This window comes from Microtus pennsylvanicus, chromosome 2 (genome assembly GCF_037038515.1).
Source record: "Microtus pennsylvanicus isolate mMicPen1 chromosome 2, mMicPen1.hap1, whole genome shotgun sequence".
Taxonomy (NCBI): Eukaryota; Metazoa; Chordata; class Mammalia; order Rodentia; family Cricetidae; genus Microtus; species Microtus pennsylvanicus.
This window is the reverse complement of record NC_134580.1, coordinates 103,781,176-103,797,035: the sequence shown is the minus strand read 5'-3', so window position 1 is coordinate 103,797,035 and position 15,860 is coordinate 103,781,176. Positions and strand designations below refer to the sequence as shown.

Sequence of the window (15,860 nt, the reverse complement as noted above, 5' to 3'; positions counted from 1 at the left end):
GAAAACGGTTCGTTTACACTGTAAGCACTGGCTGTTTCAATCTTAAGATGCATGCAATGTAAAGGAATTTTGTATAAAGTTACGTATGCAAAGTTATTAGACAAAACAAAATACACGTAACAGGAAAATTTATTATCGCCAATGCTGGTGCATAAGGACTAACAAGCATAATTAGAAGGAGGGAGAGAAAGAGAGGGAGAGAATATGAGTATCAGGTACCCAGGTGGACTTCTGGGCAGGTTGAAAACTTTCAAAGTTTGACAGCATAATAGGTCACAAAATCTTTTATAGGTACAGGTAGGATTTCCTTGTTCTTGACAATTTTCACAAACAGTTCTCACAATATGAAGTTCAGCTACAGTCTTACCATCTGTCAAGGTAAAAACACAGCAAGCAAAATGTCCCTAGTATAAAAGGGTATTAGAAAGTTTTTCTTTGGGCTTTCCCACACATTTTAATGCATGAACTTAAAACTTTAAAAAGACATCTTGGTTGTTTTTTTTTAACTTTAAAAATCATCACAATGGATTTTTTCCCCCAAATTACAGATCACAGTAGCTTTATAAATCATGAAGATACAAGTGCAGCCAAAATTCCAGTAGCTTCTGTAACACATTTTAAGATAACAGTACACATGATAACACGTCTACACTTATACACGCATAACAACTTTGCTTATCCTTTGGGGTTGAATACTCAATCTTAAATCTCAAATTCAGTTTTTGATATCTGATTTACATAAACCACAAAATAGAATTTGGAAAGTTTTCTCAACAGGCTTTCAGTTCGAATCAAAGTTATCTTGTGGATGTATTTTTTCCTTATTCTTTCATTAGATTCTTGTATTGGCAGTCACGATTTTCTCTTGCAAAACCATCTTTACAAGCTTAACACGAGAAAGTTCTCCGACGCAAGGAAAATCATCTCTCGTTCAACAGTCTGAGCCAGAGCTTTTTGCTGAGCCCCTTCTTCCTTGATTCTCCTTTTCCACAACTGCACGGCCACTCACTGTCTTGTCTTCTACTCCGAGAAACAAAAACCGTTATTTTTTTTGCGTGTGCACAAAACTATTTGGAATGAACCCAAAAATAGCAGAATGTTGAATCTCTCCCTCTCAGGTAGTTTCCTCCTCTCTCGTCAGCATTTACTCTCGATCAATGATCTCATCACAGCCGAGCTCTTCGGTCAGTCGATTGACAACCATCAGCGAAAACAGCTCTTCGATAAAAGCTAGCTGGTCGAAAGGGCTCTTCTCGCACCGCGCCTGAAAGCCGCCATCCAGGGCATCGCCGGCGCGCGCCGTTCTCAGGAACACCTTGTTGGCTTCCTCCAGCGCGGCAGACACCCTGTGCATCGCGCCGCTCCAGCGCTCCTCCTCCGGGAACTCGTAGTCGTCCTCCCAGTCATCAAACTCGTCGCCCTCCAGGTCTGCGCCAGCCTCGGCGAACAGGCCACGCTGGGCGCGGGCGGCCGGCGCGGCCTCCTCCTCCATGGGGCCCTCCTCCGCAGCCGGCCCGCGGGCCCCGCGGCCTACCTCCATGTCGCCCTCGCCGGGCATCTCGTCCATCTGCAGCTCGTTGCTCTCTTCGTACAGCTCGCAAAGCTCTGCCATCTCCGCCATGGTGGATGCTACTTAACGCAGCCAGGCAAAAAAAGCTTCCACGGAGACGGACGCGCGAACGGGCGTGGTGCGCGTGCGCAGGCAAGTGGGCGGGCGCGGCACGCGAGCGCGCGAGCAGGCGTGGCACGCGTGCGCAGAGGACGGGGACCGGCGTGGTACGCGAGCGGGGGTGCGTGCGTGCGTGCGCAGGCGAGTGGGCATGCGTGACGCGAGTGCGGGGCGCGGGGCGCGCGCGCAGACGAGTAGGCGGGCGTGGTCCGCGCGCGTGCGCAGGCGAGTGGGTGGCCTGGCGCGCGGTGGGCGTGGTGCGCGTGCACGAGCTCTATTTCTACCCCCACTCCCTCAACCCCCTCTCCGATCCCCCCAGGGTCTGGGTGGGCTCCGGAGGTCGCTGCTGAGTCTGGACCTTCCGCCTGCAGACCCGCTCCAAGTTCCTTGATTACTGCTTGCTTTTGCCGCACTTCCCGCGTCCCTGCAAGCCGGAAAGCACCGGGTTTCTGGGACAGACAGCCGCCTCTCCCCAATCTCCTTGCCTCCCTAGCATCCCTGTTAGTCATCTACCTCCCTGCCTCCCCAGCATCCCCTGTCAGTCATCCTTCCCCCTGCCACAACAGCATCCCTGTCAGTCATCCTTCCCCCTGCCTCCACAGCATCCCCTGTCAGTCATACTCTCTGCCTCCACAGCATCCCTTGTCAGTCATCCTTCTCCCTGCCTCCACAGCATCCCTGTCAGTCATCCTCTCTGCCACAACAGCATCCCTGTCAGTCATCCTTCCCCCTGCCTCCACAGCATCCCTTGTCAGTCATCCTTCTCCCTGCCTCCACAGCATCCCCTGTCAGTCATTCTTCCCCCTGCCTCCACAGCACCCCTGTCAGTCATCCTTCCCCCTGCCTCCACAGCATCCTCTGTCAGTCATCCTTCCCCCTGCCTCCACAGCATCCCGTCAGTCATCCTCCCTGCCTCCCCAGCATCCCCTGTCAGTCATACTCTCTGCCTCCACAGCATCCCGTCAGTCATCCTTCCCCCTGCCTCCACAGCATCCCTGTCAGTCATCCTTCTCTCTGCCACAACAGCATCCCCTGTCAGTCATCCTTCCCCCTGCCACAACAGCATCCCTGTCAGTCATCCTTCCCCCTGCCACAACAGCATCCCCTGTCAGTCATCCTCTCTGCCTCAACAGCATCCCCAGTAACCAGGGTGTCCACTACCGCTCATCATTTCAAAGGCACCTAGCCAGCATGACTGAGTTGTGTGAAAATTCAACTTTCCATTTTTTTCTTCTAAATATACTGAAGTTGACCCTAATCAAGGACAAATGTGTGTGTGTGTTTGCGCACACACACTTGCTCTACAAACTTAAGCTGCAGTGTTTGAGAATATTCACACCCTTGCCACCAGTTGTTTTATTGAATTAATAAAATTAAATTTCAGTTTTTATCAGTTTGTTCTCTTTTATGTGTATGGATGTTTTACTTGCATGTAATGTCCCTGCGCCATGAGTGTGCATGGCCTGCAGAGACCAGAAGAGGGGGCTGATCTGGAAATGAGGTCACAGTTGTGCACTGCCCTGTGGGCACTGGGAATCGAACTCTGGTCCTTAGTGTGAGCAGTCGATGGTGTTTACTGCTAAGCCAGCTCTCCAGCCCTGACTGTATCCTTATAATCTTTCCATAGCTTTAATTTATTGGAGGACAATTATCTTTCAGTAGGCATAAGGAATGTTTGCTTTCTTTCAATGCATTAATAGGTCTTACTATATGTATGTTTTGCTGATTTGTAGGAATTCTTTGAAAATGTATCAATATATTGTTTTTCATTTTACAAATATATTCTTCTAGCCTGTATGCTTAAGGAATCCTATATAAAACTTTTAAAATTAGTTTGTATGTAACCAAATAATTTGTTTTCTATTGTTGTACTATTAAGATGGATTTTCCAACTACAGTGATATGCCTTGCTACTTGACAAGGTAAACCTTGTCCACTTGTTTAAAAAAAATGCCCTAGTTTTTTTTTAATATTTATTCTTTCATATACATTTTAAAAATAGCTACACTAATGACGGGTAGAATTTCATGGTATTTGTAAATTAGTTTGGGGAACAATCATTGACATCTTTATAATATTACCTTCATATCCATAAAGTGATATGTATCTTTCTACTTAAGAAGATTTAAAATTTTGTTCTTGAGGATTTCATACATTTATATAATGCTATAGGGTCCTATTCACTTTCCCATTTCCATCCACCAACTCCTCTCAGACCTTACAACATATCATATCCTCTCCAAAATTAATATTCTCTTGTTTTGTTTTTTAATGACCCACTAAGTCCACTTAGTGCTGCCCATATGTGCTTGAACGGGAGGCCATTCACTGGAGCATGGGCCACCTACCCGTTACCATCCCTGCAAAGAAGACTGGTCCTTCTAGAAGTCATCGCCTGCTAATGGCTCCTCAGTTAGGCCTCTGGCCTTGAGAGCGCTCCTACCGAGGCTGGGATTTGGGCTGGTGATCTCGTGCAGGAATTGTGAGGATATCCACAGACGCTGTGAATTTATGGGCACAGTGGCCCTGCCATGTCCAGAAGACATCAGTCACAGCATTGCCCTTCATCCTCTGATGGTTATATCACTTTTGTCTTCTCTTCTGCCAGAGGTCACTTTTTAAACCCTTCAATGACGATTTCCCTAAAGTATTACATGATTCTTTACTGCTTTTATATTTGGACATACTTGTATGAAATCTTCCTTTTTGCCCATTAAATGCAGTTTCTGATGAGTGGTTATTGGTATATGATCTCTGCATGTTGATTTTGTTCTTACTGAAATATTAATTCATAGAAGTGCATAAGTCATATGTGTGGTTTGATAACCACAAACTGAACGTTATTTGTTTACCTACAACCCAGGAGAAAAGGAACGCTTTGTGGATCTCAGAAAATACTTTTTCCTTTCCTTGTGCCTCATGAATAAACACTAAACACATTTTATGCAAATATTTCAATAAAATCTTTGCCATTTTTCATAAATTAAATAATACGTTAATTTATTCTTTGTGTTTGACCTTTTTTTTAAACCTACCAAACATGTTGTTACATTGTTAGTAGTCTACTATTTGAATATCACAACAATTGACTTTGGGAATTGCTTCTAATTCAGGGCTATTTTAAATAGTTATTTATTTCTTGATAATATAATTTGTTGCGTGTATTTATTCAGTTCTCCTTGGCTGTCCATCTAGGAGCAGATTTTCTTGGCTGCCTTATATGTACAGCCTTAGCAGGTTCTGCCACACTGTTCTGCTATCAGAATACATTAGTAGTTGCATAGCTGGTGTTTTGATGAACCTTTAGAACTGTATAGCAATTTACTTTTACAAATCAGTTGTTGACTGTATTGTATTGTCTTAGCTTCCAAACACAAGTAAACAAATTAGTATCACAAATAAAACTATCATTTTGTGCTAATTAATGCAGCTATCTGGCTAGTCATACTTCACATTAGAAATCTTTAAATTTTTATACCGTCTTTAGATTTGTTTTACTTTTATGTGTATGGGTGTTTTGCCGCTATGTGTATTTGTGTACTATGTGCATGTTTGGTTCTCCAGGCCAGAAGAGGGCACTGGATCCTGTGACCAGAATTACACATGGTTGTGATCCAACATGTAGATGCTGGGGGAGGAACCCGGGAGAGGCTCCTTAAACATGGAGCACCTTTCCAGCTCTCATGTTATAATTCTTAATATTAGTGTGCTTGGATACATGATAGTGAATGATTAAAACAAAAGTAAATATACTAGGTCTGTAATAGAAATAAATTTAGTAAAAATATAAATGGAAAGAATATGAAGGGACGTGGGGAAAGTACTGGTCAAAGAGATGGAACACATCCTCCCATCATTTTTTTTCTGTTCTTAACTTTCAGCTCTCAGTTTTTCCAGAAGGAAAATTTCATATTCTAGCAGGCTTTGCCCACATGACAGCAAAAGATGACCCCTAAAATCCTTAGGCCCCTATGTTCCTTGGTGGAAGTGAGAGCTGCTCTCTTTCCTACTCCCTGCCTCAGTTCCCCCATAAAACACTTCTCAGTGTCATATATTGAAAGGTTTATATTCACTGAATGGACGGGTAGACCTCAATAATAAGTCTCTCTAGGTGGGGACAAAGCTTTGACTTCAACCCCTATGCCAAAAAACAACAACAAAAGGGTTTATTTTAGAATTGTAGGCAGAGAGGTTTCTAAAGGGACGCTAAGCAGGTGGAGACAGAACAAATGCATTAGAGCATTATACATGTTTAATTTCTTTTTGTTTTCCAGATTATTGCAAAGCATCAAATGCAATCGATCTCATTTGCCTCTGGAGGGGACCCTGTAAGTACCGATCCGTAAAAGTACTTTTTGCGACTGCTAAGAACTCCCGTATGCAGAATATTAACTGCTTCGTGTCTTTCCCAGAGATCTCAATTTGTTAAAGACTACATATATCAGGTGGAAAGCTGAACAGAACAAAACCAAAAGCAGTCCTTCGGGCAGATGTTCCCTGTGTCTGAACTGTAAAAGCTTAGGCTTACTGGAAGACTGCTGGCTTCTGCTGTTATCAGCTGATCATTTTTTGTTGTTGTTGTTGTTAACGTCAAAGTCATGAGAGTGGGTGTGTCCTATGTGCATTGCCATTCCTCTCCTAGAATCATTCCCGAGAGTGTTCTAAGCAGACAACCAGTTGGATTTAAAATATGATGGGAATCCCGTTCACCATCATTGTTGCCAACCAAGGTCACTAAGCCCATTCTATAATGACCATCCCGATGTGCAAAACCCTGTGGAGCCCCTGCTCAGCTATGGAGGGAGAATTTCCAGATCCTCTCTATTCAGAGGCTGTGTAGTGTTCGTTTCTCACATGGTGTGCAGGGTTTCTCCCCCAGAGCACTTTTCAGTGTCATTCCTTGATCCGTCACTGCCTCATTTCTGGACCAGAGTCTTTAGAGAGAGGCTCCATACAGGATTAACTAATCGGTGATCCATTAGCAAACAGGACATGCAGGCTGACTTTTGTTTCATGATGTGCCCAGGAACTATTCAGCAACATGATTTGTCCCCAACTATGAAACCAAAAGTTAGATATGAGAGAGAGAGAGAGAGAGAGAGAGAGAGAGAGAGAGAGAGAGAGAGAGAGAGAGATTAATCAGGAAGGGACTCAGGCACTTTTTGAAGAGACTTACTCTTTATGATGTAGTTAAAAAATAATGATTGGTGGTTGTCCTGAATTCACCCTGTTCTTCAAGGTTCCAGGGTTGCTGTCATGTTAGGGCTGGTGCACAGATCCTCATTTCCTTTTACCCAGCATGATTTGTTATTGTTCTTTAGAATTATAAGGCTTTCCATTCTGTCTTCAAATAGTTTCGAAGCTTTAAGTTTATTCAAGAACCGACCTTGCCCAAATCAAACCATCTGCAGCCACTGTGGGGAAATCTGTATATCTCTGCAGTTGAAAAATCTACTGGCTTGGGTTTTAAATGATGATCTGGCTCTATCCTAAGCATTGGCATCAGGACACCCCCCTGCCAGTGAAATTTTACCCTCTTGTCAGGAAGGCAGTGTTGACTAGTGTTAAGCATCAGAGTCAAGTAGATTCGATGTACTAACTTTTCTAAGGTTTGGGGTCTTTCTTTACAAGACAGGAATAATTTCTGTCACCCAGTGGTACAAAAACCAAATGAGATTATGTACCTGCAGGGTATATGGTTACAAAGAGGCCCTTAGAATTCCAATCCATATTTGCTTTAGGACATCCTGAGCACCTTAAGTGAAATAGCTAATGGAACAGGGAAGGTGAAGCTGAGTTAACGGTTCCTGTGTGGTCCAGCATCAGGTACAGGGAAGGTCAAGCTGAGTTAAAAGTCCCTGTGTGGTCCAGCTTCAGGTACAGGGAAGGTCAGGCTGAGTTAAAAGTCCCTGTGTGGTCCAGCATCATCATCTTTTTTCTACCATTTTTTTTCCAATTTTCAAAACTATGGATCATTCTTCCTAACCCATGATGTTTGCTCGCCTTCACCTTTTTTTTTTTCTTTTTTCAAGACAGGGTTTCTCTGTAGCTTTGGAGCCTGTCCTAGAACTCGCTCAGTAGCCCAGGCTGGCCTCGAACTCACAGAGATCTGCCTGCTTCTGCCTCCCAAGTGCTGGACTTCCTTCACTTTTGTTCTTTTTCAAAAAGCTTTTGTTTTTCTTAGTCGTTTGAGCAGCTCTTGTAAATTCCTCTATAGCCACCGTGCTTTCTCTGTTTCGAAAACACGGCACAGATTTGTGAAAAATTAAAGATATTTCCCGACATTTGTTCTTTCCATTTAACTATTTTGCAGTTTCTCCCAGATATTTACAGTCATAGAATTTTAAAACTATTAGAAAGTTGGGGATCATTTGGAAGATGATGAAACAGGCGGGGAAAGGGGTCAGAGCTTCTCGAGTCTGCAGTGGCCCTGAGTTCTGAGAGAAGAGAGAGCAAAGCACACACATAGGACCTTACTCACTTAGAAGCCACTTCAACTGTCTTTTTCTTTGCCCAAGACATCTTAGGTGTGTGCTATTTTTAAAAATGACTTAAGACAGTTCTGCTGACCCCGAGATCTGCTTCCTGCATGATTCATTGTGGTTGTTAAGTGGCTATCCTGGAGGGCATTACCAACATGGCTTTTACTTCCTGCCAGCAGACTAAATCTTCCCTCTGGAGACCTTTTTTATGCTTCAAAATGGCATTGTAGGTATTTTTCCCGCTGAGGATTAAGATAACGAAAGCATCTTTAATTATTAAAATCTTGCCATTCATCAGCTTACTGTTTCCAATAAAAGCTGGGATTCCCAGGCACCTTTTTGCTTGCTTTCCCAAACTCAGCAACACAATTCGTTTTGCACTTAAGTTATTCATAGGTTCTTGGCTTTAAAATGATTTTCCCCATCTATTGATGAAATAGTTTATATTTTTTGCTGTATTATCCTGTAAGCTAGCTTGCATCCCACACACGCAAAGAAAGGTCTCTGGACGACTCATTTTCTGATGCACACGAGCCTGTTGGACACGGGCCAGTGTCGATGCTACACCCCAGCTGCTGCTAGCTCTTGTGGCTGTTTAAATGCCATGCATATTCCAAACGAGCTCGGGGAGGTAGCTCCTAGATACTTTTAAAGAATCCTTAGCTGTGCTCTCTTGTATTAATGCTACATCCACTCTGTCTCTGACTTTTCAGTCTTCACACCCTCCCTATGAGGGTCAGAAAATGCATATGTAATTGTTAACCTCTACAGAGGTTGCTACAGAGCAGTGGTTCTCAACCTGTGGGTCGTCACCTTTTCAGGGGTCACCTAAGACCATTGGAAAACACAGATATTTACATTATGGTTCATAACTGCAGCAAAATTATAGTTATGAAGTAACAACGAAAATAATTTTATGGTTGGGGAGTCACCACAACCTGAGGAACTCTTTTCAAGGGTCGCAGCATTAGGAAGGTTGACAACCCCTGCCCTAGAGAAAGTTATGACTAAATTTGCCTCAGTGTTGGGCCCTAAGGAAGTCTTTTTTTTTTTTAAGGCTTCTAATAAATGCTGATTTATTCAATGAAAAAGAAATGTGTTTGAAATAGAATTGTTTTATTAAAAGTAAAAGAAAAAGAACTAATATTTATTATAAACCAGAGTACTTTAGAAAAAAAGAATATTTAAATGTGACCTGATTTTTAACACCAAGAAAAGTGGGAGATTTCAGAGAGAAGCAAATTTGAGACTGTGCACATACTATTTTAATGCAATCCCTAAGGAAGTCTTATCTTCCAGTGGTTACAATTCGTTCATTAAAATGCAATTGTTTCTCTTTTTATTAGGATACCACAGACTATGTTGCCTATGTAGCTAAAGATCCAGTCAACCAACGAGGTATGGAAACATAACTTTTGGCTTTTCCTAAGACCTGATGAGTACCAACTATAAAAACAATGGTTACTTCTAGTGTACACGGTAATGAGTGTCACTCAGAGCAATGGTGCCCCATCTCTGCAGTGTGATGTTGAAGGACTCTAAGAAAACTATGCAAATTTGAATTGGAAATAAATAATCCTCCCAGCTGAGAAAACTGGGAAAATTCACAGGCAGTATTGGAAGCTCAGTCACTTGAAAGATTCCCAAACCAAAAAGCTTATTGTATATTTATGTACTCAGAAAAGAAGCTGTTTGGTTGTGGTAGCAGGGCTTCCAGATCCCTGGGTGATACAGAAATGACTCATAAAACTCAACGAGGCATTGGTGTTGTTCTCTGTGAGTATGTGTGTGTGTGTGTGTTTGTCTTCGTGTCCGTGTCCTTATGCACTTGCTGCTGAAGTAGTGTTACTTTGAGATAGAGTATGTAGCGTCTTTTTTGAGACAAGCATGGTCTTGAACTCGCCATGTAGCTAACCTTAAACTTCCGATCATCCTGCTTTCACCTACTGAGTGGGATTACAGGCGTGTGTTACCTTGCCTAGCTTTATGCAGTGCGAGGGCTAGCCCTCAGGGGTTTGTGAGTACGAGGGAAGTCCTATCTGCCTTTGGGTCTCGGCTCCAATGTCTCTTTTGAGAGGCCTTCAACCAATTGCATCTGCCTCTAGTCATGTGCTCCCCTCCACCATGACACTGTACCACCTTCTTCTTCTTCTTCTTCTTCTTCTTCTTCTTCTTCTTCTTCTTCTTCTTCTTCTTCTTCTTCTTCTTCTTCTTCTTCTTCTTCTTCTTCTTCTTCTTCTTCTTCTTCTTCTTCTTCTTCTTGTCTACGAAATGCATCTCCTGGCCATGCTTTGAGTTAAAGACCTGAGGTGCCTTAGAAGGTTGGACCTCTCTGGATAGACATGGTTAGTCCCGTTCCTTCTCCTTTACCCTGGAACATTCAGACTTCTCTGAGAGACGAGTTTAGGCCAGTTCCCCTTAATTCCAAACTGGGAGTTAGGGATCTTCTCCCCCTAGTGATGGAATTTGCTCCTACATAATTGGCTAACACGGACTGGTCTTGGGGAACTGAAAGACTATAACTCACAAAGGTGGACATGGGCACAGTGTGTTGGGAGACACAGCTGCAGCAGGTATATGGAGGAAGGAGCCTAGCAGGGCAGATAGGAAAGAGCTAATAAGCCGAGTTTTGATCCTGTGAGTGGATGGGTGGAGGTGCTGTTGGCAAAGCCGAGCTCTAGAAAAACTGTTCTGGCAGGCTGGAGCAGGTGCATTTAGGGAGAGATGTGAAGCCATGGAAGCAGTGTGATTGTCAGAGTGAAATTATGAGAAGCAGCCATTGGCATCGAGCTTGGCACATCGTAGGTGCTGGGAAACTGCTTGCCAAGAAGGACATAGTCCTGAGAAGGAAGAAAGGAAAGGGCAGGTGCCAAACCCTTTAGTCTGTTGAAACTGAGGTGCTCTGAGCTTCATAATGTTGAATGGATAATGACGGAGAGCCACTAGGAGATGAAGGAGCAGGGCACAGGAAAAACTACCAGCAAAGAGCCACCGACTAACTGCTTGCTCCAAATAACCTTTGTTTCTTACCACAAAAAGTACAGATGAGGAAGGAGGATCATCACGCATATGAGGCCAGGCCGAGCTACATGCTGTGCTCCAGGCCAGTCTGAGACCCTGATACCCTATTTAAAAAAAAAAAAAAAACAGGACAAAGAAAAGCACCTGGAATCCAGGTGTAAATTCACTTTGGCATCTGTCACTGTCTTTATGGAGCAACTTAAGGGAGAAAGAGTTTATTCTGGCTCACTGTTTAAGGGTGGCTGCCATGGCAGGGGTGTCAAGGTAACATGTGCTAGAAACACTAAGTCATGTCACCTCCATCACCAGAAGCAGAGACAGGTGAACACAAGCTTGCTACTCAGCTCCCTTTCTCTCTATATATATACATCAGGATCTCAGCCTGGGAATGGCGCCACCCATAGTGGGTGGGTCGCCTCTTCTCACTTAATACAATCAAAATAATCCCTTACAGGCATGCCTGTAAGTCACCCACCAGGTGACTCTACGTTCTGTCAAGTTGGTATTGACACAAACATCAGAGTCAAGGGGTATTTGTAGACAGGTTGTGGCTTTTGATTTTGAGTCAACTGTAGCGAGAGTTCAAAGTTCAGAGTTAGGTGCTGAGGGTGAGGGCTGCACAATCACAAATTATTCTTCTCGATTAATTAAGCGAAACAAGCAGGAAACAGTGTGCAGGAGCATATCCATGCAGAATGCTCCTTCTAGGCCGAGTGGCTCAGCAGGGCTGGGCTGCACAAAGGGAGCCCACCGCCAGGAGCACGTGGGGCTTTGAGAAGGTACTCTTCAGCATTTTTGGCCATGCTCACGGAGGGGTTTTCAGAAACAAACAGTCCAGAGGGTTCAATTTCTTTTTTTATGTGTCTACTTGTTATGCAGGTAATGAGAGCAAGGTGAAGTCAAAAGCCTGGGTGGGGTAGTAATGTCCTCCCGGGCCAGTGTGTGATGTGACAGACTGAGTCAGAGCCTCACGCCTCAGCGTGCTGGCTGGATCTGTTGTTGTATGTTCACGTGCATGTGCCACAGCGGGCAGTGGAGGTCGGAGGACAGACAGCAAGTGTCATTCTCTCCCTCCACCGTATGGGGCCCAGGAACTGAACTCAGCTCACCACCCTTGGCAGCAGGGGCCTTTACCTGCTGAGTCATCTTGCCAGACCATAGCTGTCTTTTAAATTTAGCTTCTAGTGTTTTGAGATAAGTAGCAGAAAACACCTAGAAAACATAATTTCGTTTTTTTTCATCTTTCTTTCCTCAGGAAAACAGGTCTATCAAAACAGATAATTTAGAATCATTAGGTGATTTTCCTGGGTTTAAAAATTAGTTATTTCCCCATCACCTGGTCCTCCCTTTCCTGTCCTGTGTATCTGCAGAGAAGAACCACCATAGTATTTGAGTGTGTGCATGCACACGCACGCGCGCTCGCACGCACACACACAGAAACAGAGCCAGACAGACACACAGACAGACAGACAGAGACAGAGAGGGAAGGAGAGAGAGATTAATTGTATCCTGATGCACAAAGGGTGAGCTAGCTAATATGGAAGAAAGGTGTGGCTGCGGAGACCCGTCATTTAGTGGGAGGGAAAAACATAACCCGTAGGATGTGCATGGGGGAGGAGAGGTGCCAAGGGAATAGAAGCTTTCACAGGGTCTGTGCTCAGACAGGATCTGCGCAGGTGAAAGCACAGTGCAATGAGCTAACTGTGTGTGTGGCTGGTGATGGCGTCCGTAAAGACAGGATTTCAGAGAAGGAAAAAGAGCAGAAGCCAGGGAGCCGCAGCTGAAGACACAGGCCAGAAAAAGACTGTAGAGAATAGAGGATCCGAGAGGTCACCAGGTGCCAGCAAAAATTTTGACCTTTATAAAAAGTACTATGTCCAGAAAGTGGTGGCGCACACCTTTAATCCCAGCACTCAGGAAGCAGAGACAGGTGGCTCTCTGTGAGTTCGAGGCCAGCCTGGTCTGCAGAGCGAGTTCCAGGCTATTGTACCGAAATGGTAGTTTGATTCCTCTTGTAGTTGTATCTTGATATTGGAGAGAAGAAAAGCAGTCTGGAATTGTAGGTTCCAATTCAGAGATGACCTTATCAGTTCTAGACAAAGGTCATTAATGGTTTAAATTGCCTCTAGGATGGAGGGACAGGTTGGATCAAATCTGTGGATTGATATTGTCTGATGAACATTTACATGTAAGGGTTGATGAAGAAATAGGAGTTGCACGTTCCTGGGGACCTTGGTGAGGTATCGTATGCAGTCCAATATCTCAGTGACGGGCTGCCAGTTACTACCTGCTGAGTAGCATCAGCCAGCATGAGCTGTAGTGAAATTGCCAGTAAGGAGGCAGAGGTTCTTGTCAATAAAAAGGGACCAGTAATGAAACAGAGAAATAAGGCAAGGAAAAGTATTGCCAAGTGTTACACACTCGCCACTTTGCAGACATTGTCGGGCACACTTTGTCCATATTAACTCATGTCGTCTTCACAACAGTTCATCACCTAGGTAATAATGGTGTGTCACACACACACACATACACACACTAGAGTCAAGAAAAGGTGTTTTAAACCCAGGCATGGTGACACACACCTACAATTGCAGCGCTCAGGAGCCTAAAACAGGAAGATAAAAATTTGCAGCTGTATAGAAAGACACCAGCTGGGGGAATAATGAAAGAAGTGGTTTTCCTCCGTCAATAAAGGTGTGGACCAAGTCCAGGTCCCGAGCACAACTTCCTTACAAAAGAACATCCCAAGACACCGAGAAGCATTTGAAATAAATGTAGCCTTACTAGCTACAAGAACACTAGAGTGATAGGTGTCGTATTTCATCTTTAAACTTCTAATATTGGGAAATGGCAAGTGTGGCAGAGGAGCAGTTAATTTTGAGCGTAGCTGACAAGAGCACAGAGTTAAACATCCTGCAGAGCTGTCTGACGATTTACATCAAAAGTCTATCGTCCCACCTGACCTGAACCCGGCAGCTTCATTCCTCAGGAGGTAATTAGGATGCTCACGAAGACCAGGCAATTAAAATCACTACCATGTAATGTTTATATGGTAAGGCAAACACTATGCCAGTGTTCATCTATCAAAAATTAAATCCGTGCGTAGCATGTATAAGAAGGCGGCAATAGGGCTGGTTTAGAAGGATGAGTAAGGACACGGCCAAATTTTCCACTGCTATTAACTGCACAAAGCAGACCATGAGCACTTTGTATGTTGTGCCCACAGGTGATTTTTGAGGCAGGACTTACACAGCAAGACTGGAAATACCTGTGTTGAGCTGCTAATAGTGACTATCCCTGAGATTTGGGGGGTGATTTTAACTTCCTTTTGGTACCTTTTCATTTTCTACAGTTAAAATGAATATTTATTATATATTTTTAACCTTATTTGTTTTTAAAGTATTGTCTCTATTTTGGCACCTTTCCAGCAAATGGTCGTTAGGTCGGGGTTGTTATATATTTTTAGATGTCTTAAATCCTTGAATAAAAATAGTGGAATCAGAAAGGTGACATAAAATTACCCAGTAAGTTAGCGTTATCCCTCGGGAAGGGCAGTTCTCCTGTCCAGGTGTTACTAGGGATGGCATTCCCTTTCATAGGCGCTTAGTTTCATTAATAAAATAATTTTAAATCAAACTCTGAGGGACATCCAAAGACCATTTTATTAGAGACCGAGAGAAAAGCCACAGGTCTGACAGGTTGTAAATCCCGGCAGCTGCCTGGAAGAGGTGGTGGAGCCGATTAAGAGAGCCAGCCTTTGAATTAGGTTCAGTAATGGGAGTCTGCCAGCAACTATAGAAGCGGGGTTATGGGACCATCACAGAAAACAGCAAGAAAGCCCAGAGCACAAGGGCAAACATGCCGAAGATTTTGGTCGGAATCCATTGAAAAGTAGAAAGTAGGGGAAAGGAAAGTTGAACTTTTTAGGTAGAACTCAGGAAAACAGAAGCTCAGCAAAGAAGATCTGCGAACAATTGCACGGAGGGAGAGACTTCCAGGGGCTACAAGCACATTAGTTTCCGTGGAGGCATTTCCCTCCTCTCTGCTCTGCTTATTTCCTGCCTTCCTGAGGGGTGGCCTTCTAGCCAGGTGATCAATAGGCCCACTTGGATTCAGTAGTATACTATCTACTAATCTTCAGGGTGTCTGGAAACGCCATGTGTCCACTCAGGGCCAGATCCCGTTCTTCGGATCAGGAGGAAGTACCTTTCCCCTCATTGGCCTCCATAAAGCCCTGATACCTCCGTGAAGGCTTGTACGGCATTTGCGTCCCACAGCGCCACCTGGTGGATGATCGGAGCCACTGACCCTGGGATACACTATCGTTTCTCAAGATCTAATTCTAGATAAACTTGGTCTTTATGAAAAACGAACAGACTGAAGGCTGAGAGTGGTGACGCACGCCTTTAATATCAGCACTCAGTGGGTAGAGGCAGGTGGATCTCTGTGAGTGGAGGCCAACTCGGTTTACGTAGTGAGTTCCAGGACAGCCAGGGCTATATAGAGATGTGTCACTGGGGGTGGGCTTTGAGGTTTCAGAAACTCCCATCATTTCCAGTTGTCTCTCTGCTTCATCCTGCTTGTGGATCAAGATGCAATCTCTCGGACAACTATGTCATTGCCATGCCTGCTTCCCTGTTGCAGACAAAGCCAAAATCTCTAGGCATTCGAGTCAGAGAAGTTGGGGG

The 15,860-nt window shown here is 44.2% G+C and overlaps 2 protein-coding genes across 3 annotated transcripts in view; one reads left to right on the top strand and one right to left on the bottom strand.

The window, feature by feature from the left end:
- Shc4 (SHC adaptor protein 4) overlaps positions 1–15,860 on the top strand; it is a 93,850-nt gene that overhangs the window by 51,280 nt on the left and 26,710 nt on the right. For both annotated transcript variants that reach the window (XM_075962032.1, XM_075962033.1), the window contains exons 5-6: positions 5,944–5,997; positions 9,498–9,549. In XM_075962032.1, coding sequence (XP_075818147.1) covers positions 5,944–5,997; positions 9,498–9,549 — 106 coding nt within the window. The remainder of the gene's footprint in view (positions 1–5,943; positions 5,998–9,497; positions 9,550–15,860) is intronic.
- Eid1 (EP300 interacting inhibitor of differentiation 1) lies at positions 112–1,717 on the bottom strand. The gene has a single exon (XM_075962031.1). The coding sequence runs from the start codon at positions 1,619–1,621 to the stop codon at positions 1,145–1,147; it is 477 nt and encodes a 158-aa protein (XP_075818146.1). The 5' UTR covers positions 1,622–1,717; the 3' UTR covers positions 112–1,144.

What these genes read in the sequence shown, in the direction of transcription:
- Eid1 (XM_075962031.1), bottom strand. Translation starts at nt 1,621, where the DNA reads ATGGCGGAGATGGCAGAGCTTTGCGAGCTGTACGAAGAGAGCAACGAG.